The sequence below is a fragment of the Thalassophryne amazonica genome, chromosome 16 (genome assembly GCF_902500255.1).
Source record: "Thalassophryne amazonica chromosome 16, fThaAma1.1, whole genome shotgun sequence".
In the NCBI taxonomy this organism is placed as follows: Eukaryota; Metazoa; Chordata; class Actinopteri; order Batrachoidiformes; family Batrachoididae; genus Thalassophryne; species Thalassophryne amazonica.
In genome coordinates, this window is record NC_047118.1 from 34,846,228 (window position 1) to 34,864,284 (window position 18,057).

Sequence of the window (18,057 nt, forward strand, 5' to 3'; positions counted from 1 at the left end):
AAAACGATTGAATATATCAGAACAGTAAATTAATCAGTGCGTGTGAACGCGCGCATTGACTCACATGTGCACTTATTCCACCAGCTGATCACTGATCCACAACGTGAATTCTTCCTTCCAGAACAGCTCTTTATGTCACCATTTTGATTCATCTGCCTGTTGCCACATGTACAGAAGGACTGGATTATCATTCCTACACTCATATTGTTATATTTAATACAAAATAATAAGCGCACGGAGCAGCGCCTGCTGCCGCTGATTCTGCATTCAAGTACCGTCGGAAATTACACAACTTTTTGTTGTTTCAAACAGTTGCTTGTGGCAAAAATAATTAATTATATCCACACAAAAGATTAATTCTGGCCTATGTAATGTGCCTGAGCCCATTGAAGCTGCCCCCCCCCCCCCCCCACACACACACACACAGATAAAAAAAAATCCAAGCAAGCAGGCTGAGTTTGCCCTGTAATTTCCGACGGTACATGAACGCAGCAGCAGAAACAGTGCTCACAAACCGGCTTCTGCACTGTGTGAAAACATTCAGCTGCTCCAACGAAGTCAAATTAAACAATAATGTGAGAAAAATTAAACAAACGATGAAAAAACGTCAAGAACGACAGCAAAACAAGACACAGACGAATTGAGGTTTTCACTGCCTTTCGTTCAAATTTTTCAACAGTTTAAAAATCCTGACGTAGCACCAGCTGCAGGAACGACGCTGCGTTAAGGTTAAACGATGTCAACGACAGTCAACTAAAGTCCAGATTTCTTGTTTCGTCAGGCCTTCGTCACCCTTCATTAAGTGCCGTGTGACTGTGCTTTGATGTAATTTCTCTACTTCCGGGGACAAAAAAGCATTTTTCTCTGAGTTTTTGGGCAAATTACACGCAAACAAAGTGAAAATGCAAAGAAAAAGTGACGATGGGATGGGAAAGTGGACATGTGTTGCGGTTTGTTTATGACCCGGAGCTCAAACATGTCGAGGTGGTTTTGCAGACGAGACAGCGTAGCTACTCTGGTTAGCTGTGTAGGCTAACACTTATCAACACGACGTTTCCCATTTGCCTGGTCTTCCCTTCTCCACTGAGAACTGAAAAAAAAAAAAAAACAACAACAACACAAAACACTTTTTGCAACTGCTTCGGTAATTGCAGCCAAAAACAAAACAGTACATCATTTTTCCGTGTGAACGTATGCTGTGTAGTATAATGGCCTGTGGCTCTCACGTCTGTAGTCATGAAGACCTTCGAACGCCTGGTTTTATCCCACCTGAAGTCTATCACCGACCCCCCCCTGGACCCCCTGCAGTTTGCCTACAGATCCAACAGGTCTGTAGATGACGCCATAAACCTGGCCCTGCACTCCATCCTGCAGCACCTGGACTCTCCAGGAACCTACGCTAGGATCCTGTTTGTGGACTTCAGCTCTGCATTCAACACCATCCTTCCAGCTTTGCTCCAGGACAAGCTTTCTCTGCTCCACGTGCCCAACTCCACCTGCAGGTGGATCACAGACTTCCTGACGGACCGGAGTCAGCGTGTGAGGCTGGGAAAAAATGTCTTGAACACTCGGGTTCTCAGCACAGGATTTCCACAGGGCTGTGTCCTTTCCCCTCTGCTCTTCTCCCTCTACACTAACTGCTGTACCTCCAGCCACAACTCTGTAAAGCTCATCAAGTTTGCGGACGACACCACCCTCATCGGACTCATTTCGGATGGGGATGAGTCTGCCTACAGGAGGGAGGTGGACCGGCTGGTGACCTGGTGCAGCAGCATCAACTTGGAGCTCAACGCCCAGAAAACAGTGGAGATGATCGTGGACTTCAGGAAAGCCACAGCCCCACTGCCCTCCCTCGCCCTCACCAACAGCCCCATCACCACTGTGGTCTGTCACCGCTTCCTCGGCACCACCATCACCCAGGACTTCAAGTGGGAGTCAACCATCAGCTCCCTCATCAAGAAGGCCCAGCAGAGGATGTACTTCCCACGGCAGCTGAAGAAGGCCAAGCTGCCTGTCCAGCTGATGGTGCAGTTCTACACGGCCATCATCAAGTCCATCCTCTGGTCCTCCATCACGGTGTGGTACGCCGGGGCCACAGCCAGGGACAGACAGACTGCAGCGCATTGTGTCCTCTGCTGAGAAGGTGATCGGCTGTAGCCTTCCATCTCTCCATGACCTGCACGTCTCCAGGACTCTGGGCCGAGCAGGTCGGATCACAGCTGACCCTTCTCACCCTGCACACGGTCTGTTCAAACCATTCCCCTCGGGCAGGAGGCTACGGTCCATCCGGACCAGAACCTCCCGCCATAAGAACAGTTTCTTCCCCTCTGCCGTTAGACTCATGAACACCTCATAACTCAGTCACCTTAAGCTTAACTCTGTCACTTTATCATTTTATCACGGGTCACTTTAGACAGTGTACTTTGGTTTTTAATTGCACTCCTCCCACTGCACTGTTTTTTCTGTTTCTCTGTTTTTCTGTTGCACACAGCCTTTCATATTTCTTTTTTTTTAATCTTATATTTTATCTTATTTTGACACATATGTTATATTTTATCTTAGCATTTTATCTCTTCTTAATGTTGCACCATTGTACCGAAGCAAATTCCTAGTCTGTGAATCCTGTTCACTGGCAATGGCAATAAACTTCTTCTGATTCTGATAATGCATAACGGGAGCAGCTATTCCCGTAAGTGGCCAAATCCCACGATATCACACAGGGTTCAAACGAGACTGCGCTGCCCTATTATAACCTGTATGGGAAAATCTAAGGGAACGTTTTGGATGGTTAAACACCTGAAAAGTCCTCAGAGTACATCATGATACAAGCAATGCTTGAGCACATCTGGTTGAGCACTTACATGCATAATATATCCCAAATTAACTGATTCTTAAATCCTTGCATCACCCTTGTCATGCTAACTGAAGCGCTGATCAAATTCTACTACTTCATTCTGACTGAGCAGTTGATTGGATACTTTTCTGATTCTCAATCGTCAATACTGCTACAAATACTCAGATTTCTGTAGGTGAAACAGGATTTTAAAGTCATATCTTGGACTCTCCAATTCATTAAAAAAAAAAAAAAAAAAATCACATTTTGCAGGTTCAATGATTATGTTCTGTACAAACACTGCTGTTGTTGCACTCATACACAAGTGGTGGCGATAAGTAAATAGTCATTCCACTGTGTGAATATCTCTTATTTCACAATCAGCATGTTGTTTAATATGATGCATGCACACATATGATTCTTTTCCCTTTTCACTCCTCTGAAACTGAAGTTCACTGATGAGTGCATTTTCTGAAGCTGATATGTGTGGACTCACGAAAGAGGTACAATGATGAGGAAGGGCCCATTGAGGCGTTTGTACTCCATGAGGTAAGTGATGAGGGCGATTGTTTGGATTGTTTTACCGAGACCCATCTCATCAGCTAGAATGCCATTTAAGTTGTTGTTGTACAGAGATACCAGCCACTCCAGACCTTTAATCTGAGCAGAAAGGACCAGAGTCAGCTAATGTTGGTCAACAGAGGCCTTCTAAACAGTTCATTCACATCTTAAAAATACCCGACCAACAGAAAAGTCATTAACATATTAAAATAAATAAATAAATACATTTCAATGTCATCAATGTACCCTTGATGTGTCTGGGACTGATTAAGTGACTGGTGATGTGTAGTGCATAACATGTATTGGATTGTACCTGGTATTGCTTAAGTTGCCCGTTGACCAGCAGTGAGGACTGCTTTTCCACCTTCTCAGTAACTGCATGAGCCACAGCGTAGTAGGACTGCAGGCCCCGGTTGAAACTTGCATTACCGTACTCATCATCTACATCCTGCTTGGCATGTCTGATGGAAGCAGGAAGAGAAGATAAAATTAAATTTGGCTGAACCATGCAAAAAAGGGGGTGTAGCCCACATTGCCTTCAAAGTATTTTTGTTGTACAATATATAGTAGCATGAAAAGGTGTGGCCACCCTTGATTTTAGCATATTTTAATATTTTATTTTTCAATAACATCAAAACAGCACATAGGTGTCCTGGATGCTGTGTAAGACACACCCACACTGGTGTGGTGGACAGGTGTTGGCATCAGAATTTTGGCTCTCTGTTGGGACTGTTTACACAGAGACTGCTACCTGCTGCTTTGGACTTGAATTAAGTCTTTTTCAAGACTTTTTTACTTTTTTACCTTTTTACTTTTTTTAACTTTTTTACTGTGCTCCAACGCCTAAGGAAGACCTCTAACGGTCAAAACATCGCGACGGAGCACTTTTATCAGCTAACTTTCATCAGCGTTGGCAAGCTAACTAGCTTTTTTTAATTTTTTTTTAATTTTTTTTTTTATTGTATTTTTATTTTTATTTTTTTTCTCTTTTAGCACTGTTGTCGTGCGTTATCTGTGCTGCTCCACAGCGTGTTTAGTTGATTTTTATTTTATTTTAGCACCGTTGTCGTGCGTTGCCTGTGCTGCTTCATGGCCTGTTTGGTGCCTTGATTGGGGCACTCCTTCTGCTGAATCACCTTTAAATTATTTACACATTATTCACTTTGTGTGTTTTTAGGAGTCCGCTAGGTTGCGTAGCTACTAGCTCTTAGCCGATTAGCATGGCGGCTTCTCCTGTCTCTCCCGTACTTTTCTGCTCTGGGTGTGAAATGTTTAGTTATTCCTCGGCCTCCTTTAGCAGTAACGGTACTTGTAATAAGTGCAGCTTATTCGTAGCTTTGGAGGCCAGGCTGGGCGAATTGGAGACTCGGCTCCGCACCGTGGAAAATTCTACAGCTAGCCAGGCCCCTGTAGTCGGTGCGGACCAAGGTAGCTTAGCCGCCGCTAGTTCCCCCCTGGCAGATCCCGGGCAGTCGGGAAAGCAGGCTGACTGGGTGACTGTGAGGAGGAAGCGTAGCCCTAAACAGAAGCCCCGTGTACACCGTCAACCCGTTCACATCTCTAACCGTTTTTCCCCACTCGACGATACACTCGCCGAGGATCAAACTCTGGTTATTGGCGACTCTGTTTTGAGAAATGTGAAGTTAGTGACACCAGCAACCATTGTCAATTGTCTTCCGGGGGCCAGAGCAGGCGACATCGAAGGACATTTGAAATTGCTGGCTAAGGCTAAGCGTAAATTTGGTAAGATTGTAATTCACGTCGGCAGTAATGACACTCGGTTACGCCAATCGGAGGTCACTAAAATTAACATTAAATCGGTGTGTATCTTTGCAAAAACAATGTCGGACTCTGTTGTTTTCTCTGGGCCCCTCCCCAATCAGACCGGGAGTGACATGTTTAGCCGCATGTTCTCCTTGAATTGCTGGCTGTCTGAGTGGTGTCCAAAAAATGAGGTGGGCTTCACTGATAATTGGCAAAGCTTCTGGGGAAAACTGGTCTTGTTAGGAGAGACGGCATCCATCCCACTTTAGATGGAGCAGCTCTCATTTCTAGAAATCTGGCCAATTTTCTTGGATCCTCTAAACTGTGACTGTCCAGCGTTGGGACCAGGAGGCAGAGCTGTGGTCTTACACACCTCTCTGCAGCTTCTCTCCCCCTGCCATCCCCACATTACCCCATCCCCGTAGAGACGGTGCCTGCTCCCAGACTACCAATAACCAGCAAAAATCTATTTAAGCATAAAAATTCAAAAAGAAAAAATAATATAGCACCTTCAATTGCACCACAGACTAAAACAGTTAAATGTGGTCTATTAAACATTAGGTCTCTCTCTTCTAAGTCCCTGTTGGCCAAGTCAACACCCCCGAGTCACACTAACTGTCAGAATGCTCGTAGCACGGGCCGTGGCGGAGGATTAGCAGCAATCTTCCATTTCAGCTTATTAATTAATCAAAAACCCAGACAGAGCTTTAATTCATTTGAAAGCTTGTCTTTTAGTCTTGTCCATCCAAATTGGAAGTCCCAAAAACCAGTTTTATTTGTTATTATCTATCGTCCACCTGGTCGTTACTGTGAGTTTCTCTGTGAATTTTCAGACCTTTTGTCTGACTTAGTGCTTAGCTCAGATAAGATAATTATAGTGGGCGATTTTAATATCCACACAGATGCTGAGAATGACAGCCTCAACACTGCATTTAATCTATTATTAGACTCTATCGGCTTTGCTCAAAAAGTAAATGAGTCCACCCACCACTTTAATCATATCTTAGATCTTGTTCTGACTTATGGTATGGAAATAGAAGACTTAACAGTATTCCCTGAAAACTCCTTCTGTCTGATCATTTTTTAATAACATTTACATTTACCCTGATGGACTACCCTGCAGTGGGGAATAAGTTTCATTACACTAGAAGTCTTTCAGAAAGCGCTGTAACTAGGTTTAAGGATATGATTCCTTCGTTATGTTCTCTAATGTCATATACCAACACAGAGCAGAGTAGCTACCTAAACTCTGTAAGGGAGTTAGAGTATCTCGTCAATAGTTTTACATCCTCTTTGAAGACAACTTTGGATGCTGTAGCTCCTCTGAAAAAGAGAGCTTTAAATCAGAAGTGTCTGACTCCGTGGTATAACTCACAAACTCGTAGCTTAAAGCAGATAACCCGTAAGTTGGAGAGGAAATGGCGTCTCACTAATTTAGAAGATCTTCACTTAGCCTGGAAAAAGAGTTTGTTGCTCTATAAAAAAGCCCTCCGTAAAGCTAGGACATCTTTCTACTCATCACTAATTGAAGAAAATAAGAATAACCTCAGGTTTCTTTTCAGCACTGTAGCTAGGCTGACAAAGAGTCAGAGCTCTATTGAGCTGAGTATTCCATTAACTTTAACTAGTAATGACTTCATGACTTTCTTTGCTAACAAAATTTTGACTATTAGAGAAAAAATTACTCATAACCATCCCAAAGATGTATCGTTATCTTTGGCTGCTTTCAGTGATGCCGGTTATTTGGTTAGACTCTTTCTCTCCGGTTGTTCTGTCTGAGTTATTTTCATTGGTTGCTTCGTCCAAAACCATCGGCATGTTTATTGGACCCCATTCCTGCCAGGCTGCTCAAGGAAGGTCCTACCATTATTTAATGCTTCAATCTTAAATATGATCATCTATCTTTGTTAGTTGGTTATGTACCACAGGCCTTTAAGGTGGCAGTAATTAAACCATTACTTAAAAAGCCATCACTTGACCCAGCTATCTTAGCTAATTATAGGCCAATTTCCAACCTTCCTTTTCTCTCAAAGATTCTTGAGAGGGTAGTTGTAAAAACAGTTAACTGATCACCTGCAGAGGAATGGTCTATTTGAAGAGTTTCAGTCAGGTTTTAGAATTCATCATAGTACAGAAACAGCATTAGTGAAGGTTACAAATGATCTTCTTATGGCTTCGGACAGTGGACTTATCTCTGTGCTTGTTCTGTTGGACCTCAGTGCTGCTTTTGATACTGTTGACCATAAAATTTTATTACAGAGATTAGAGCATGTCATAGGTATTAAAGGCACTGCGCTGCGGTGGTTTGAATCATATTTGTCTAATAGATTACAGTTGTTCATGTAAATGGGGAATCTTCTTCACAGACTAAAGTTAATTATGGAGTTCCACAAGGTTCTGTGCTAGGACCAATTTTATTCACTTTATACATGCTTCCCTTAGGCAGTATTATTAGACGGTATTGCTTAAATTTTCATTGTTACGCAGATGATACCCAGCTTTATCTATCCATGAAGCCAGAGGATACACACCAATTAGCTAAACTGCAGGATTGTCTTACAGACATAAAGACATGGATGACCTCTAATTCCTGCTTTTAAACTCAGATAAACTGAAGTTATTGTACTTGGCCCCACAAATCTTAGAAGCATGGTGTCTAACCAGATCGTTACTCTGGATGGCATTTCCCTGATCTCTAGTAATACTGTGAGAAATCTTGGAGTCATTTTTGATCAGGATATGTCATTCAAAGCGCATATCAAACAATATGTAGGACTGCCTTTTTGCATTTACGCAATATCTCTAAATCAGAAAGGTCTTGTCTCAGAGTGATGCTGAAAAACTAATTCATGCATTTATTTCCTCTAGGCTGGACTATTGTAATTCATTATTATCAGGTTGTCCTAAAAGTTCCCTAAAAAGCCTTCAGTTGGTTCAGAATGCTGCAGCTAGAGTATTGACGGGGACTAGCAGGAGAGAGCATATCTCACCCGTGTTGGCCTCTCTTCATTGGCTTCCTGTTAATTCTAGAATAGAATTTAAAATTCTTCTTCTTACTTATAAGGTTTTGAATAATCAGGTCCCATCTTATCTTAGGGACCTCGTAGTACCATATTACCCCATTAGAGCGCTTCGTTCTCAGACTGCGGGCTTACTTGTAGTTCCTAGGGTTTGTAAGAGTAGAATGGGAGGCAGAGCCTTCAGCTTTCAGGCTCCTCTCCTGTGGAACCAGCTCCCAATTCAGATCAGGGAGACAGATACCCTCTCTACTTTTAAGATTAGGCTTAAAACTTTCCTTTTCGCTAAGGCTTATAGTTAGGGCTGGATCGGGTGACCCTGGACCATCCCTTGGTTATGCTGCTTTAGACGTAGATTGTGGGGGGGTTCCCATGATGCACTGTTTCTTTCTCTTTTTGCTCCGTATGCATCACTCTGCATTTAATCATTAGTGATCGATCTCTGCCCCCCTTCATGGCATGTCTTTTTCCTGTTTTTTTCCCTCAGCCCCAACCAGTCTCAGCAGAAGACTGCCCCTCCCTGAGCCTGGTTCTGCTGGAGGTTTTCTTCCTGTTAAAGGGAGTTTTTCCTTCCCACTGTTGCCAAGTGCTTGCTCATAGGGGGTCGTTTTGACCGTTGGGGTTTTTCATAATTATTGTATGGCCTTGCCTTACAATATGGAGCGCCTTGGGGCAACTGTTTGTTGTGATTTGGCGCTATATAAGAAAAAAGTTGATTGATTGAAATTGAAGACCAAAAAAAAACAAAAAAAAAACAGGCCTTTCTGTGCTGTGTTCACATTTGAAAAATTGTGCCTTTTCATCTTTATGATGATACCTAGATGTCTAGAGTAGGCAGAACTCAAAAATTAAGTGTGCAAAATGGAAAAAACTGAGGGAAGCCATCAAGCTAAAGGACTTATAGGCTTCTGTGGTTGGGATTAGACAAACTGCATAGGGCATCTTTTATCTTTTACATCACCGGTTATACAGCTTCACCTTCAGAAGAACTTTGTTACAAGGAAATGGTTAATGCATAGAGTTATCATAAGTGTATTGGTAGCTGCTCTCATGAGTTTCCTTGCAAGGCCACTCTGTTGTTGATTACTGCCTACTCCAGACAGATTTACCATAGTGTTTGTATTTATTAATGACTAATGTAAATGAAGTCCAAGACATGTTCTGTGATTTGGAAATGTTCACTAATTTATCTAAAGAAAACTGAAAATGAAAATCTGAAAATGATTTAGTTGTGCTTTACAGGTGTAGTAGTTTTAACATAGAGAAGCTGAAAACATATTTATTTATTATTATTTTATTTTTTCAAAAAAATTTGATTTCATTAAAAAAAGTGTGCAAAGCTCATTGGTTTCCAAAAATTGTGTATGTGCTAAAACAGTCATACAAAATAGAGTGACCAGTAACGGTCTTCAAAACTAAGAAATGCCACTATCCATCTATTTTTTGTAGAAAATTTACTTCATTATGTCTGTTAACATTATATGATTTTGCTTTTGGTATGAAAATAGCCACTGTTTGGAAGTCTGTAAGGGGATATTTGGTGGGGTCTCATAAGTCTATGAACCCCAGAGTTTTGTCTTACTCTATGATGTGCCGGACATCCACTTCAGACACATCTTCACTGTCAGGGTCAGGAATCTTCTTCTTCTCCTCTGATGGAGCCGCAGAGTGCTGAGGCTGCTCCTCATCTTCCTCCTGATGACAAAACAAGAGTTCAGAAAATTGACTAAAGAAGCCAGAAGTTGTTGTTTTTCTACAGTTGTATTCACCACGTACCTCCTCCTCCTCCCCTTCATCTGAGCCACTATCTTCACTATCTGAACGTGGAGCAACTTCATATCTGCAAAGGAACAAAATGTTACTGATAAACTTATATCATGAATTCGTCTGTTATATTTTGACAGACATCATGCGTTATCTGCTAAAGTGGCACCTTGTAGCTTCTATACTTCATTCCAGAACTTCAGCTTCCAGCATTACCACCACAATTTAAACACGAACAAAAGGTGACTTTCTTACTTTGCCACTTTGGTAATGCCACTTACTATACTAAACAGTAATATATTTCCCATGTATAAGTTAATAAATGGACAGTAGACTGACCCCGGGTTCATTTCCAGCCAAGTCTCCAGCTGACCAGCTTTAGGTGCATCAAGCCCTGTCAGAATCTTTCCACTGTCCACATGAATGACCTTCACCGGCAGGTCACTCATTTGGCTTGTCTCATCCAATGGCTGAAGATTTGACAGGAAAAGAGGATAATATTAATAGCATATCAGGAAATAGGCAGAATCAAGTCAGAGTAAATACACTGTGCATCATCCACACATGAGCTTCTTAACTTCCATTCGTTCATACCCAAGCTGCAACTTCTGGAGCTGAAAAATTAAGCCAACAAAGTGTCAAATCTTCGAGTTGTTTGAGTGTCCAACTTCATAGCAGAAACAAACACTCAATTACATAGAATTATGATCCAATTTCTAAGAATAGAATAGCTGTTTACTGTCATTGTACAACTGGGCATACAACAAAATTAGAAAAAGCACCCCCCCACCCCCAGTACAAGAATAAGACACTTCTAGAATAAATAATATAACGCAATGCTAAAATACCCTCAGCTGTATGAGCATAAAAATAGGATACAGAATGTGACCTTTTGACCCCTTAAAATCGGTCAAGGTTAGCCATCTTTGAATTTGTCCAAGGTCTGTGTTCCAAGAATGTTCCCTGTGAAGTTGAAGACCTTGACAGTAATTAGGGGACGTGATGGTCTAGTGGTTAAAGCGTTGGACTTGAGGCCAGAGGATCCTCGGGTCAAATCTCAGCCTGACTGGAAATTCACTAAGAGCCCTTGGGCAAGGTCCTTAATCCCCTAGTTGCTCCTGGTGTGTAGTGAGTACCTTGTATGGCAGCAGCCTCACATCGGGGTGAATGTGTGGCATTGATGTGTAAAGTGCGTTGAGTGTCTGATGCAGATAGAAGCGCTATATAAATGCAGTCCATTTAGACAAATGAACAAATGCAAGACCTTCGCAATACCCAATGGCCACATTTTGGCCCTGGGTAAAAATAAAATAGAATAAACTAAACCATGTCAGTGGAATAAAAAAAATATATATAAACGTGACAGTGAAAGACATGACAATGGTAGGTATAAATATTGCCCTTGATTGGACAGCAGGACAATGACCCCAAGCACACAGCCAAGATATCAAAGGAGTGGATTGAGGACAACTCTGTGAATGTCCTTGAGTGGCCCAGCCAGAGCCCAGACCTGAATCCGATTGAACATCTCTGGAGAGATCTGAAAATGGCTGTGCACCGTCGCTCCACATCCAATCTGATGGAGCTTGAGAGGTGCTGCAAAGAGGAATGAGCAAAACTGCCCAAAGATAGGTGCACCAAGCTTGTGGCATCATATTCAAGAAGACTTCAGGCTGTAATTGCTGCTAAAGGTGCATCAACAAAATACTGAGCAAAAGTTGTGAATACTCATGTACATGTGATTTCTTAGTTTTTATTTTTAATAAATTTGCAAAAAAAAAAAAAAAAAAAAAATGTTATTATGGGATGTTGTGAGAAGAATTCTGAAGGAAAAAAGAATGTACTCCATTTTGGAATAAGGCTGTAACATAACAAAATGTGGAAAAAGTGAAGCACCATGAATGATTTCCAGATGCACTACATATATTCTTTGATTTTTTTTTTTTACCTCCTACACTTACCTCTCCATCAGGTCCAAGAGCAAGAGCACTACCCTCCACATTCTCTGGCTTCTGAAACATTCCAACAGCACAAAAATAGTAAATAAATAAATAAATAAATACAACAAGCACATGCAAACATAAAACTATTCATCTAAACAACTACCTTCTTTTTCTTCTTCTTCTTCTTCTTCTTCTTCTCTTTGAGAGCTTGTGCAGCTTTATGAGCTCGCACCAGCTCAGTGAGGTTGGCCACATATTCGTCTGTCTGTTGCAAGAGGTAAGCCAGACGTTTGTCTTTCTTCTGGTCGATAAGTTTGCGATAGCCCTCCTCATCCTCAGCCTGGGTAAGAAACACAGTGAGGTCAGGTGCTTTTGTTGGACAAAAACAATTTTGGAGATACCAATCTTAACATTAATTCCACGTTCTCCTAAAGCTGTCTCCTGTATTTTTTGTAATAATCAGTGATTCATATTTCAAAAGGGTGGTATGGACTAAACTGAGGTCCAGTGGACCATTTTCTTCATATGATGGGCTAAAGTGACCACCCACCCAGCTGACTTGGGACTTGCAGATTGATGACTTGAGAATGACTTGACAGTGACTTCATCACACCTCTGGGTCCAGTGGACCATTTTCTTCCTATGATGCCGTAGAGCCCTTTAACTGAGGTCAGGTGGACCATTTTCATTAACATTTGTAAACTTGATTATTGACATTTGTAATTCAATTCAGAATCATTCACACCTGCACCGTGACACAACTAAGAACTGATTCCACAGGACTTCCCAAACTAGTAAAAAAAAAAAAAAAGGCTACGCTTAGACTCCCAAGTACAGTACAGTACTCCCCGACCCTCACCCCAAAGCAATTAGAAAGCGATAATAGTATTTGTGGTCATAAAATGGAGAAATGTGTCATTTCCTGAATTGACTGCAAAGGAGTCACTAAGTTATGCAGTTGTGTATCTGTAAATGTTTTACAGTCTCACCATCAGCCTTCGCATTCGCTCCTTTTCAATACGCTCATTTTCTTTCTTCTGTTCGCGTTCAGTGTTAGCATGATATGTGGCGACAGCTTTGGTAGCTTTCTGGATCTTCGCTGTGATGGAGCGGTGGTACTCCTTAAAGTCCTTGGCGTGCTGCAGAATGCTGTTGAGGTATTCCTATCAGCAGAACAACAAAGCCACCAGTGTCATTAGATTCTTTACAGGAAGCCAAAGAAAAGCTTCATTTGATAATTTCTGCTATTTAACCTTCAACCTTTTACATGACTGAAGCCGGTAAGACTATGAATATCCGGACGTTATCACATACTATCAACAATTTCGAGAATCGGGAAGAAATTTTTGAACAGTTCAAAAATGGGATCTCGAGTTCAAATCTGGTGCAGATGATGGCTGCAACTACTACACATACCAAGTTTGTTCAAGATTGACAAAGATGGATCAAGAAGTTATTACAATGCTTCAAAACGTGCCCCAATTTGCTACTTTAGATTAAACAGGAAGGAACTGTTATACAGCCCTCTTACAAAAAAGTTCGCCTTGCTAATTAGTAGTTAGCCGAGCCAGCCCACAGGTGCCCTTCATCATATCAGAACTAATAAGTTACAACAAGACTACAGTCACAAAAATATGTTTGAATTGAGATAATCAGGAAAACGATCCATATCTCCTGTATTTAACACACACCCCTCCCTTCACACGATGTACCTGGTGTTTCTGACGACGTTTCCGCTCTTGTTCAATCTTCTGCTGCTTCTCCAGCTTCTCGGTGATCCGGGCTTCACGTAGCGACTGGCGCTTGCTTCGCTTGTAGGCCTTCGAGTTAAGGGCTGTTTCCAAAGCTGTGTCTCGTCGCATACAAACCACCACTTCCTGACGCAACTGTCGGACATGCGTTGTGACACCTTACTAGAGTAGTGCTCTAATGACTGCAGGTGGGCGTCTTCTAACAACTTTTACTTTGAATGCTTTGCACAAACAGCACTAGATACCTGTCTCTGGAAGTTAAGCAGTCGTAGAGCCTTCAGCTCGATAGTGGCTTTGGTCCGCAGGTCCCCAGCTAAGGAGCCGGGCAGGTTCTCCAGTTCCTGGATACGATGAGCAATGCGTGCCTGCAGCCTGAGGAATAAACAGAATATATTTAAATTTCAGACTGAACATCCACAAATATAAGTAATACAGCCAAGCAAAAGGAGTAACATTCATTTACATAAAATAAATAAAACATTTCAACAATTTTCTTACAGCAATTTCAAAACAGCCGGGAATGTCTTCAGTATAATTTAACATCTCTAATGTGCATTTCAATAAATCGGCTTTTTTTAAAAAGTCAAAATACCGTCTGCAAAGCGGCACTTCTTGTTTCAATTTTATTGGTTACTCCAGACTCCCCACTAAGGTATCAAGCTTTGTCAAAGAACTTTGTGTCCCTATAGCGACACTGAAAGAATCCTGTCTTATTAGGTGACATTCAGGGAAAATGGTTTGATGTCAGCCAAATAGTTCCAATCACTATATGACTGTAGCGCCAACAAGGAATCACCTTCAACCTTAGAGTGTGTTGCTCTGCTGATGATAAAGAACAATTAGTCTACTGATGCAAAGAGGTTCATCAGCTTTTTGATACCTTCAAACAAGAACACGTTAGAATGGAAACTTCCACATAATGCCAGTGCAGTTATGGGTCAGTTTTCTAGACACATCAAAATTAAACAACAGCAATAACACAGGTTTAAGTCCAATTTTAAAGTGTAAAAAAACAACAGTGCTCCAGTTTTGTATGCTGACAGGCGCTTGTCTGAGTGTCACCTGTACTCTCGCTCCTGGAGAATCTCTACTGGGTCCAGGCCACGGGGCTTTTGGATGGGGGTTATGCGATTCTGCTTTTGGTGTAGCATCATGGGAGGCGGGTGGGCAGGCTGTCCTGGGGATTGTGTCTGAGGGGGCATTACTGGCGAAGCAGCAGGAGGCACAGAAGGAGGTGCAGGAGAGGGTCTGCCAGTAGGTTGAGGCGGAATTAACTTCTGAGGAGCGCTGGATGGAGCAGCAGCATTAACCATTGGTCCTACAACGAATAAACCAAAATCAACATCAATTCTGGTGTATGTGCACAACACACACTGCACTACAACACTGATGACTAAGTGCCTGATTTGGGTTAAGCTGCACTAACAGGTTGGCTGCCTGGGATCTGTTATAATATACTACATGACCCCAACACCACAAATCTCCCATAATAGCTTTAACTGCAATGGACATCAGCCTATAATAACTTTACAGAATACAGTCATGTCCATAAGTTGCTGGACAGTGACAAATTTGTAATTTTGCATCTGTAAACCACCAGAATGGACTTGAAACAATTTAGCGCATGTAGTGTCAACTTTCAGCTTTAATTAAAGCTGCTTAGCAAAAAGGTCACATTAACCATTTAAGAATTACAGCTATTTTTACACAAAGTCCATTTTCACAGGCCTTGATCAATCATTAAGCAATTCAAATTCAAACAGTATGGTACTGTCCAGTAAATCTGTCTGCAGTGGGCAATTCTCAAAAATGTAGCCACCATACAAAAAGGAGACTCATGAGGAAAACCAAAAAGACACCTATGACGGCTCTTTGTGGAGTTGAACAAAACAACTTTTATACACAAAAACGGGTCAAATCTTGTCTCGGGTGTCTCATGTATCTTCTAGCAAACTGTAGCTGAAATGTCAATTTCTGAGAAAATCCTCGCAGAGATGCAAATGGAGATGTAACACATAAACAGTGTTTGCCCTTTAAAGTGGTATATAATTCTCTTTTTATGGCTGACCACGTCATACATGAGTAAAATGCATTCAAAATGTATGCAGGAAATTATTATTAAAAACAGCAAATATGCAACTGTGGGTCTTCTTTTATAGTAGATAAAGACATCTGGCAAGAATATCTCCTGAAAATTTCATACATCTTGCATGATTTTTTTCAAAAGTAAAGACTTATTTACCTTAGCATCACTTTCTGCATCACCATTTTTGAAGTAAAACCAGTCACACCCCATTTTTAGAGATCTAATGTCTCAAAAATTACCGATTTAAGGTTGAAATTTTATATGGTGCTTACTTTGAAAAGAAAAGAAAAAAAAATTTTTTTGTGAAAGTATGAAGAAAGCCTCTGGTGATTTCACATAGACTGAACATCAAGCGCTACCTTCAGGCCATGATTTGGCAGGTCCATTCATAGGCTGGCCTTGCATACCAGGTGGAACTCCTGCAGGTCCAGGAGGTGGCATGTTAGGTCCGACCATGCCTGTAAATATACATTGAAATGAACGCACACACACACACACACACACATATATATATATATATATATATATATATATAAGCAATAATGCAAGTGAGAAACACAGAAGAATAAAATCATGTTCAGCCACCAGTGGTCCTCTGCTCAGTAATTAACATGACTGCTTTTGAGTCTAATACAATAATATGCTGTATTTCTACAGTTCTTTTAAACTTAAAAACATCCTCAGAGTTGAGGGATTCTCAGCTTACCATGCGGTCTGCTGTAGTTGGCCTGAGCTGGTCCCGACCCAGCTCCAGCCCCACCACCTGGTCCTGCAGAAGGCGGCATGCTTGGCATTGGCTGTTGCTGCATTCCTGGCATTGGTCTTTTGCCCTGCACAGCCATCTGCAGGTGCTCTGGTATGGGCTGACTGCGTGCAAGCATCTTATAGGCCATGATCTGTGCCCTAAGCTGATGCAACTGGTTCTGATTGAAAGGAGTCGGCCCACCTGTGGTACCTGGCCCACCTGCTGCACCGCTAGGCCCACCTGGTCCCGGTGCACCACCACGATTTGGTTGACCCATTCCCTGACCAGGGTCCCCACTTGCCTCCATAGGCCCAGCTCCTGGACCAGGGGGACCTCCAGGAATCATAGGGCCAGGAGTGCCGTTTGCTGGGACAGGGCTAGGTGCATGCTCTGATCCACCTAATGGAGAGGGATAACCTGGGGACAGATGCAAGGATATGACAACTTTGGACACCATGCTTAACCACATTCATAGCATACAAAGAAATACGAAGTCTGTTAGAAAAGTATCCAACCTTTTATTTTTTGCAAAAACCTGATGGATTTGAATCACGTGTGCTTGCATGAGCCAACCTTGAACCTTCATGCGCATGCGTAAGTTTTTTCACACCTGTCGATTGCGTCATTTGCTTGTAAGCAGCCTTTGTGTGAGGATGGGTGTAGTCTCTCATCGGATTTTCTTTGCAAGGAAATGGCGGAACGACTGGAGCAGCGCGACTTCATCAAATTTTGCCAGAAACTGGGCGACAGCCAGGTGGAAACCATTCGGATTATTCAGATGGCTTTCGGTGACGATGCTATGGGCATCGCACAGATTAAGGAGTGGTACAACCGGTTTAAAGACGTCTGCACAACGGTGGAGAGCGAGCTGCTCTCCGGGCGGCCATCAACATGCAGAAATGATCAGATCATTTCCAAAGTGAACGCTGTGGTGATGCGGGACCGTCGTGTGACTATCCGAGAAATTGGGGAAGAGGTGGACATCAGCACTTTTTCGGCACATTTTACTGTGACAGAAGATTTGGCCATGAAAAGAGTTGCAGCAAAATTCATGCCGATGGCTTCGGCACGAAGCTGACGGAGCAAAACCTCCACTGTGTTGAAGCCTCACAGGACATGTTGTGACATGCCCACCTCTTCCACAATTTCTCGGATAGTCACACGACTGAAAAGCCACCAAAAGCCGTCTGAATCTTCCGAATGGTGGAAGAGGTGGGCATCATTTTTCGGAGTCCAACATGTCCTGTGAGAATTCAACACGGTGGCGCTTTTGCTCTATTGAGCTGAGTATTCCATTAACTTTAACTAGTAATGACTTCATGACTTTCTTTGCTAACAAAATTTTAACTATTAGAGAAAAAATTACTCATAACCATCCCAAAGACGTATCGTTATCTTTGGCTGCTTTCAGTGATGCCGGTATTTGGTTAGACTCTTTCTCTCCGATTGTTCTGTCTGAGTTATTTTCATTAGTTACTTCATCCAAACCATCAACATGTCTATTAGACCCCATTCCTACCAGGCTGCTCAAGGAAGCCCTACCATTATTTAATGCTTCGATCTTAAATATGATCAATCTATCTTTGTTAGTTG

The 18,057-nt window shown here is 42.1% G+C and overlaps 1 protein-coding gene across 3 annotated transcripts in view; it reads right to left on the minus strand.

The window, feature by feature from the left end:
- smarca4a (SWI/SNF related, matrix associated, actin dependent regulator of chromatin, subfamily a, member 4a) overlaps nt 1-18,057 on the minus strand; it is a 50,426-nt gene that overhangs the window by 22,345 nt on the left and 10,024 nt on the right. For all 3 annotated transcript variants that reach the window (XM_034189884.1, XM_034189883.1, XM_034189882.1), the window contains exons 4-16: nt 16,426-16,881; nt 16,079-16,177; nt 14,696-14,951; nt 13,879-14,005; nt 13,595-13,768; nt 12,872-13,045; nt 12,046-12,222; nt 11,901-11,951; nt 10,279-10,409; nt 9,952-10,015; nt 9,758-9,870; nt 3,708-3,855; nt 3,330-3,493 (exon numbers count right to left, since the gene is read on the minus strand). In XM_034189884.1, the coding sequence (XP_034045775.1) occupies nt 3,330-3,493; nt 3,708-3,855; nt 9,758-9,870; nt 9,952-10,015; nt 10,279-10,409; nt 11,901-11,951; nt 12,046-12,222; nt 12,872-13,045; nt 13,595-13,768; nt 13,879-14,005; nt 14,696-14,951; nt 16,079-16,177; nt 16,426-16,881 (2,134 nt within the window). The remainder of the gene's footprint in view (nt 1-3,329; nt 3,494-3,707; nt 3,856-9,757; nt 9,871-9,951; nt 10,016-10,278; nt 10,410-11,900; nt 11,952-12,045; nt 12,223-12,871; nt 13,046-13,594; nt 13,769-13,878; nt 14,006-14,695; nt 14,952-16,078; nt 16,178-16,425; nt 16,882-18,057) is intronic.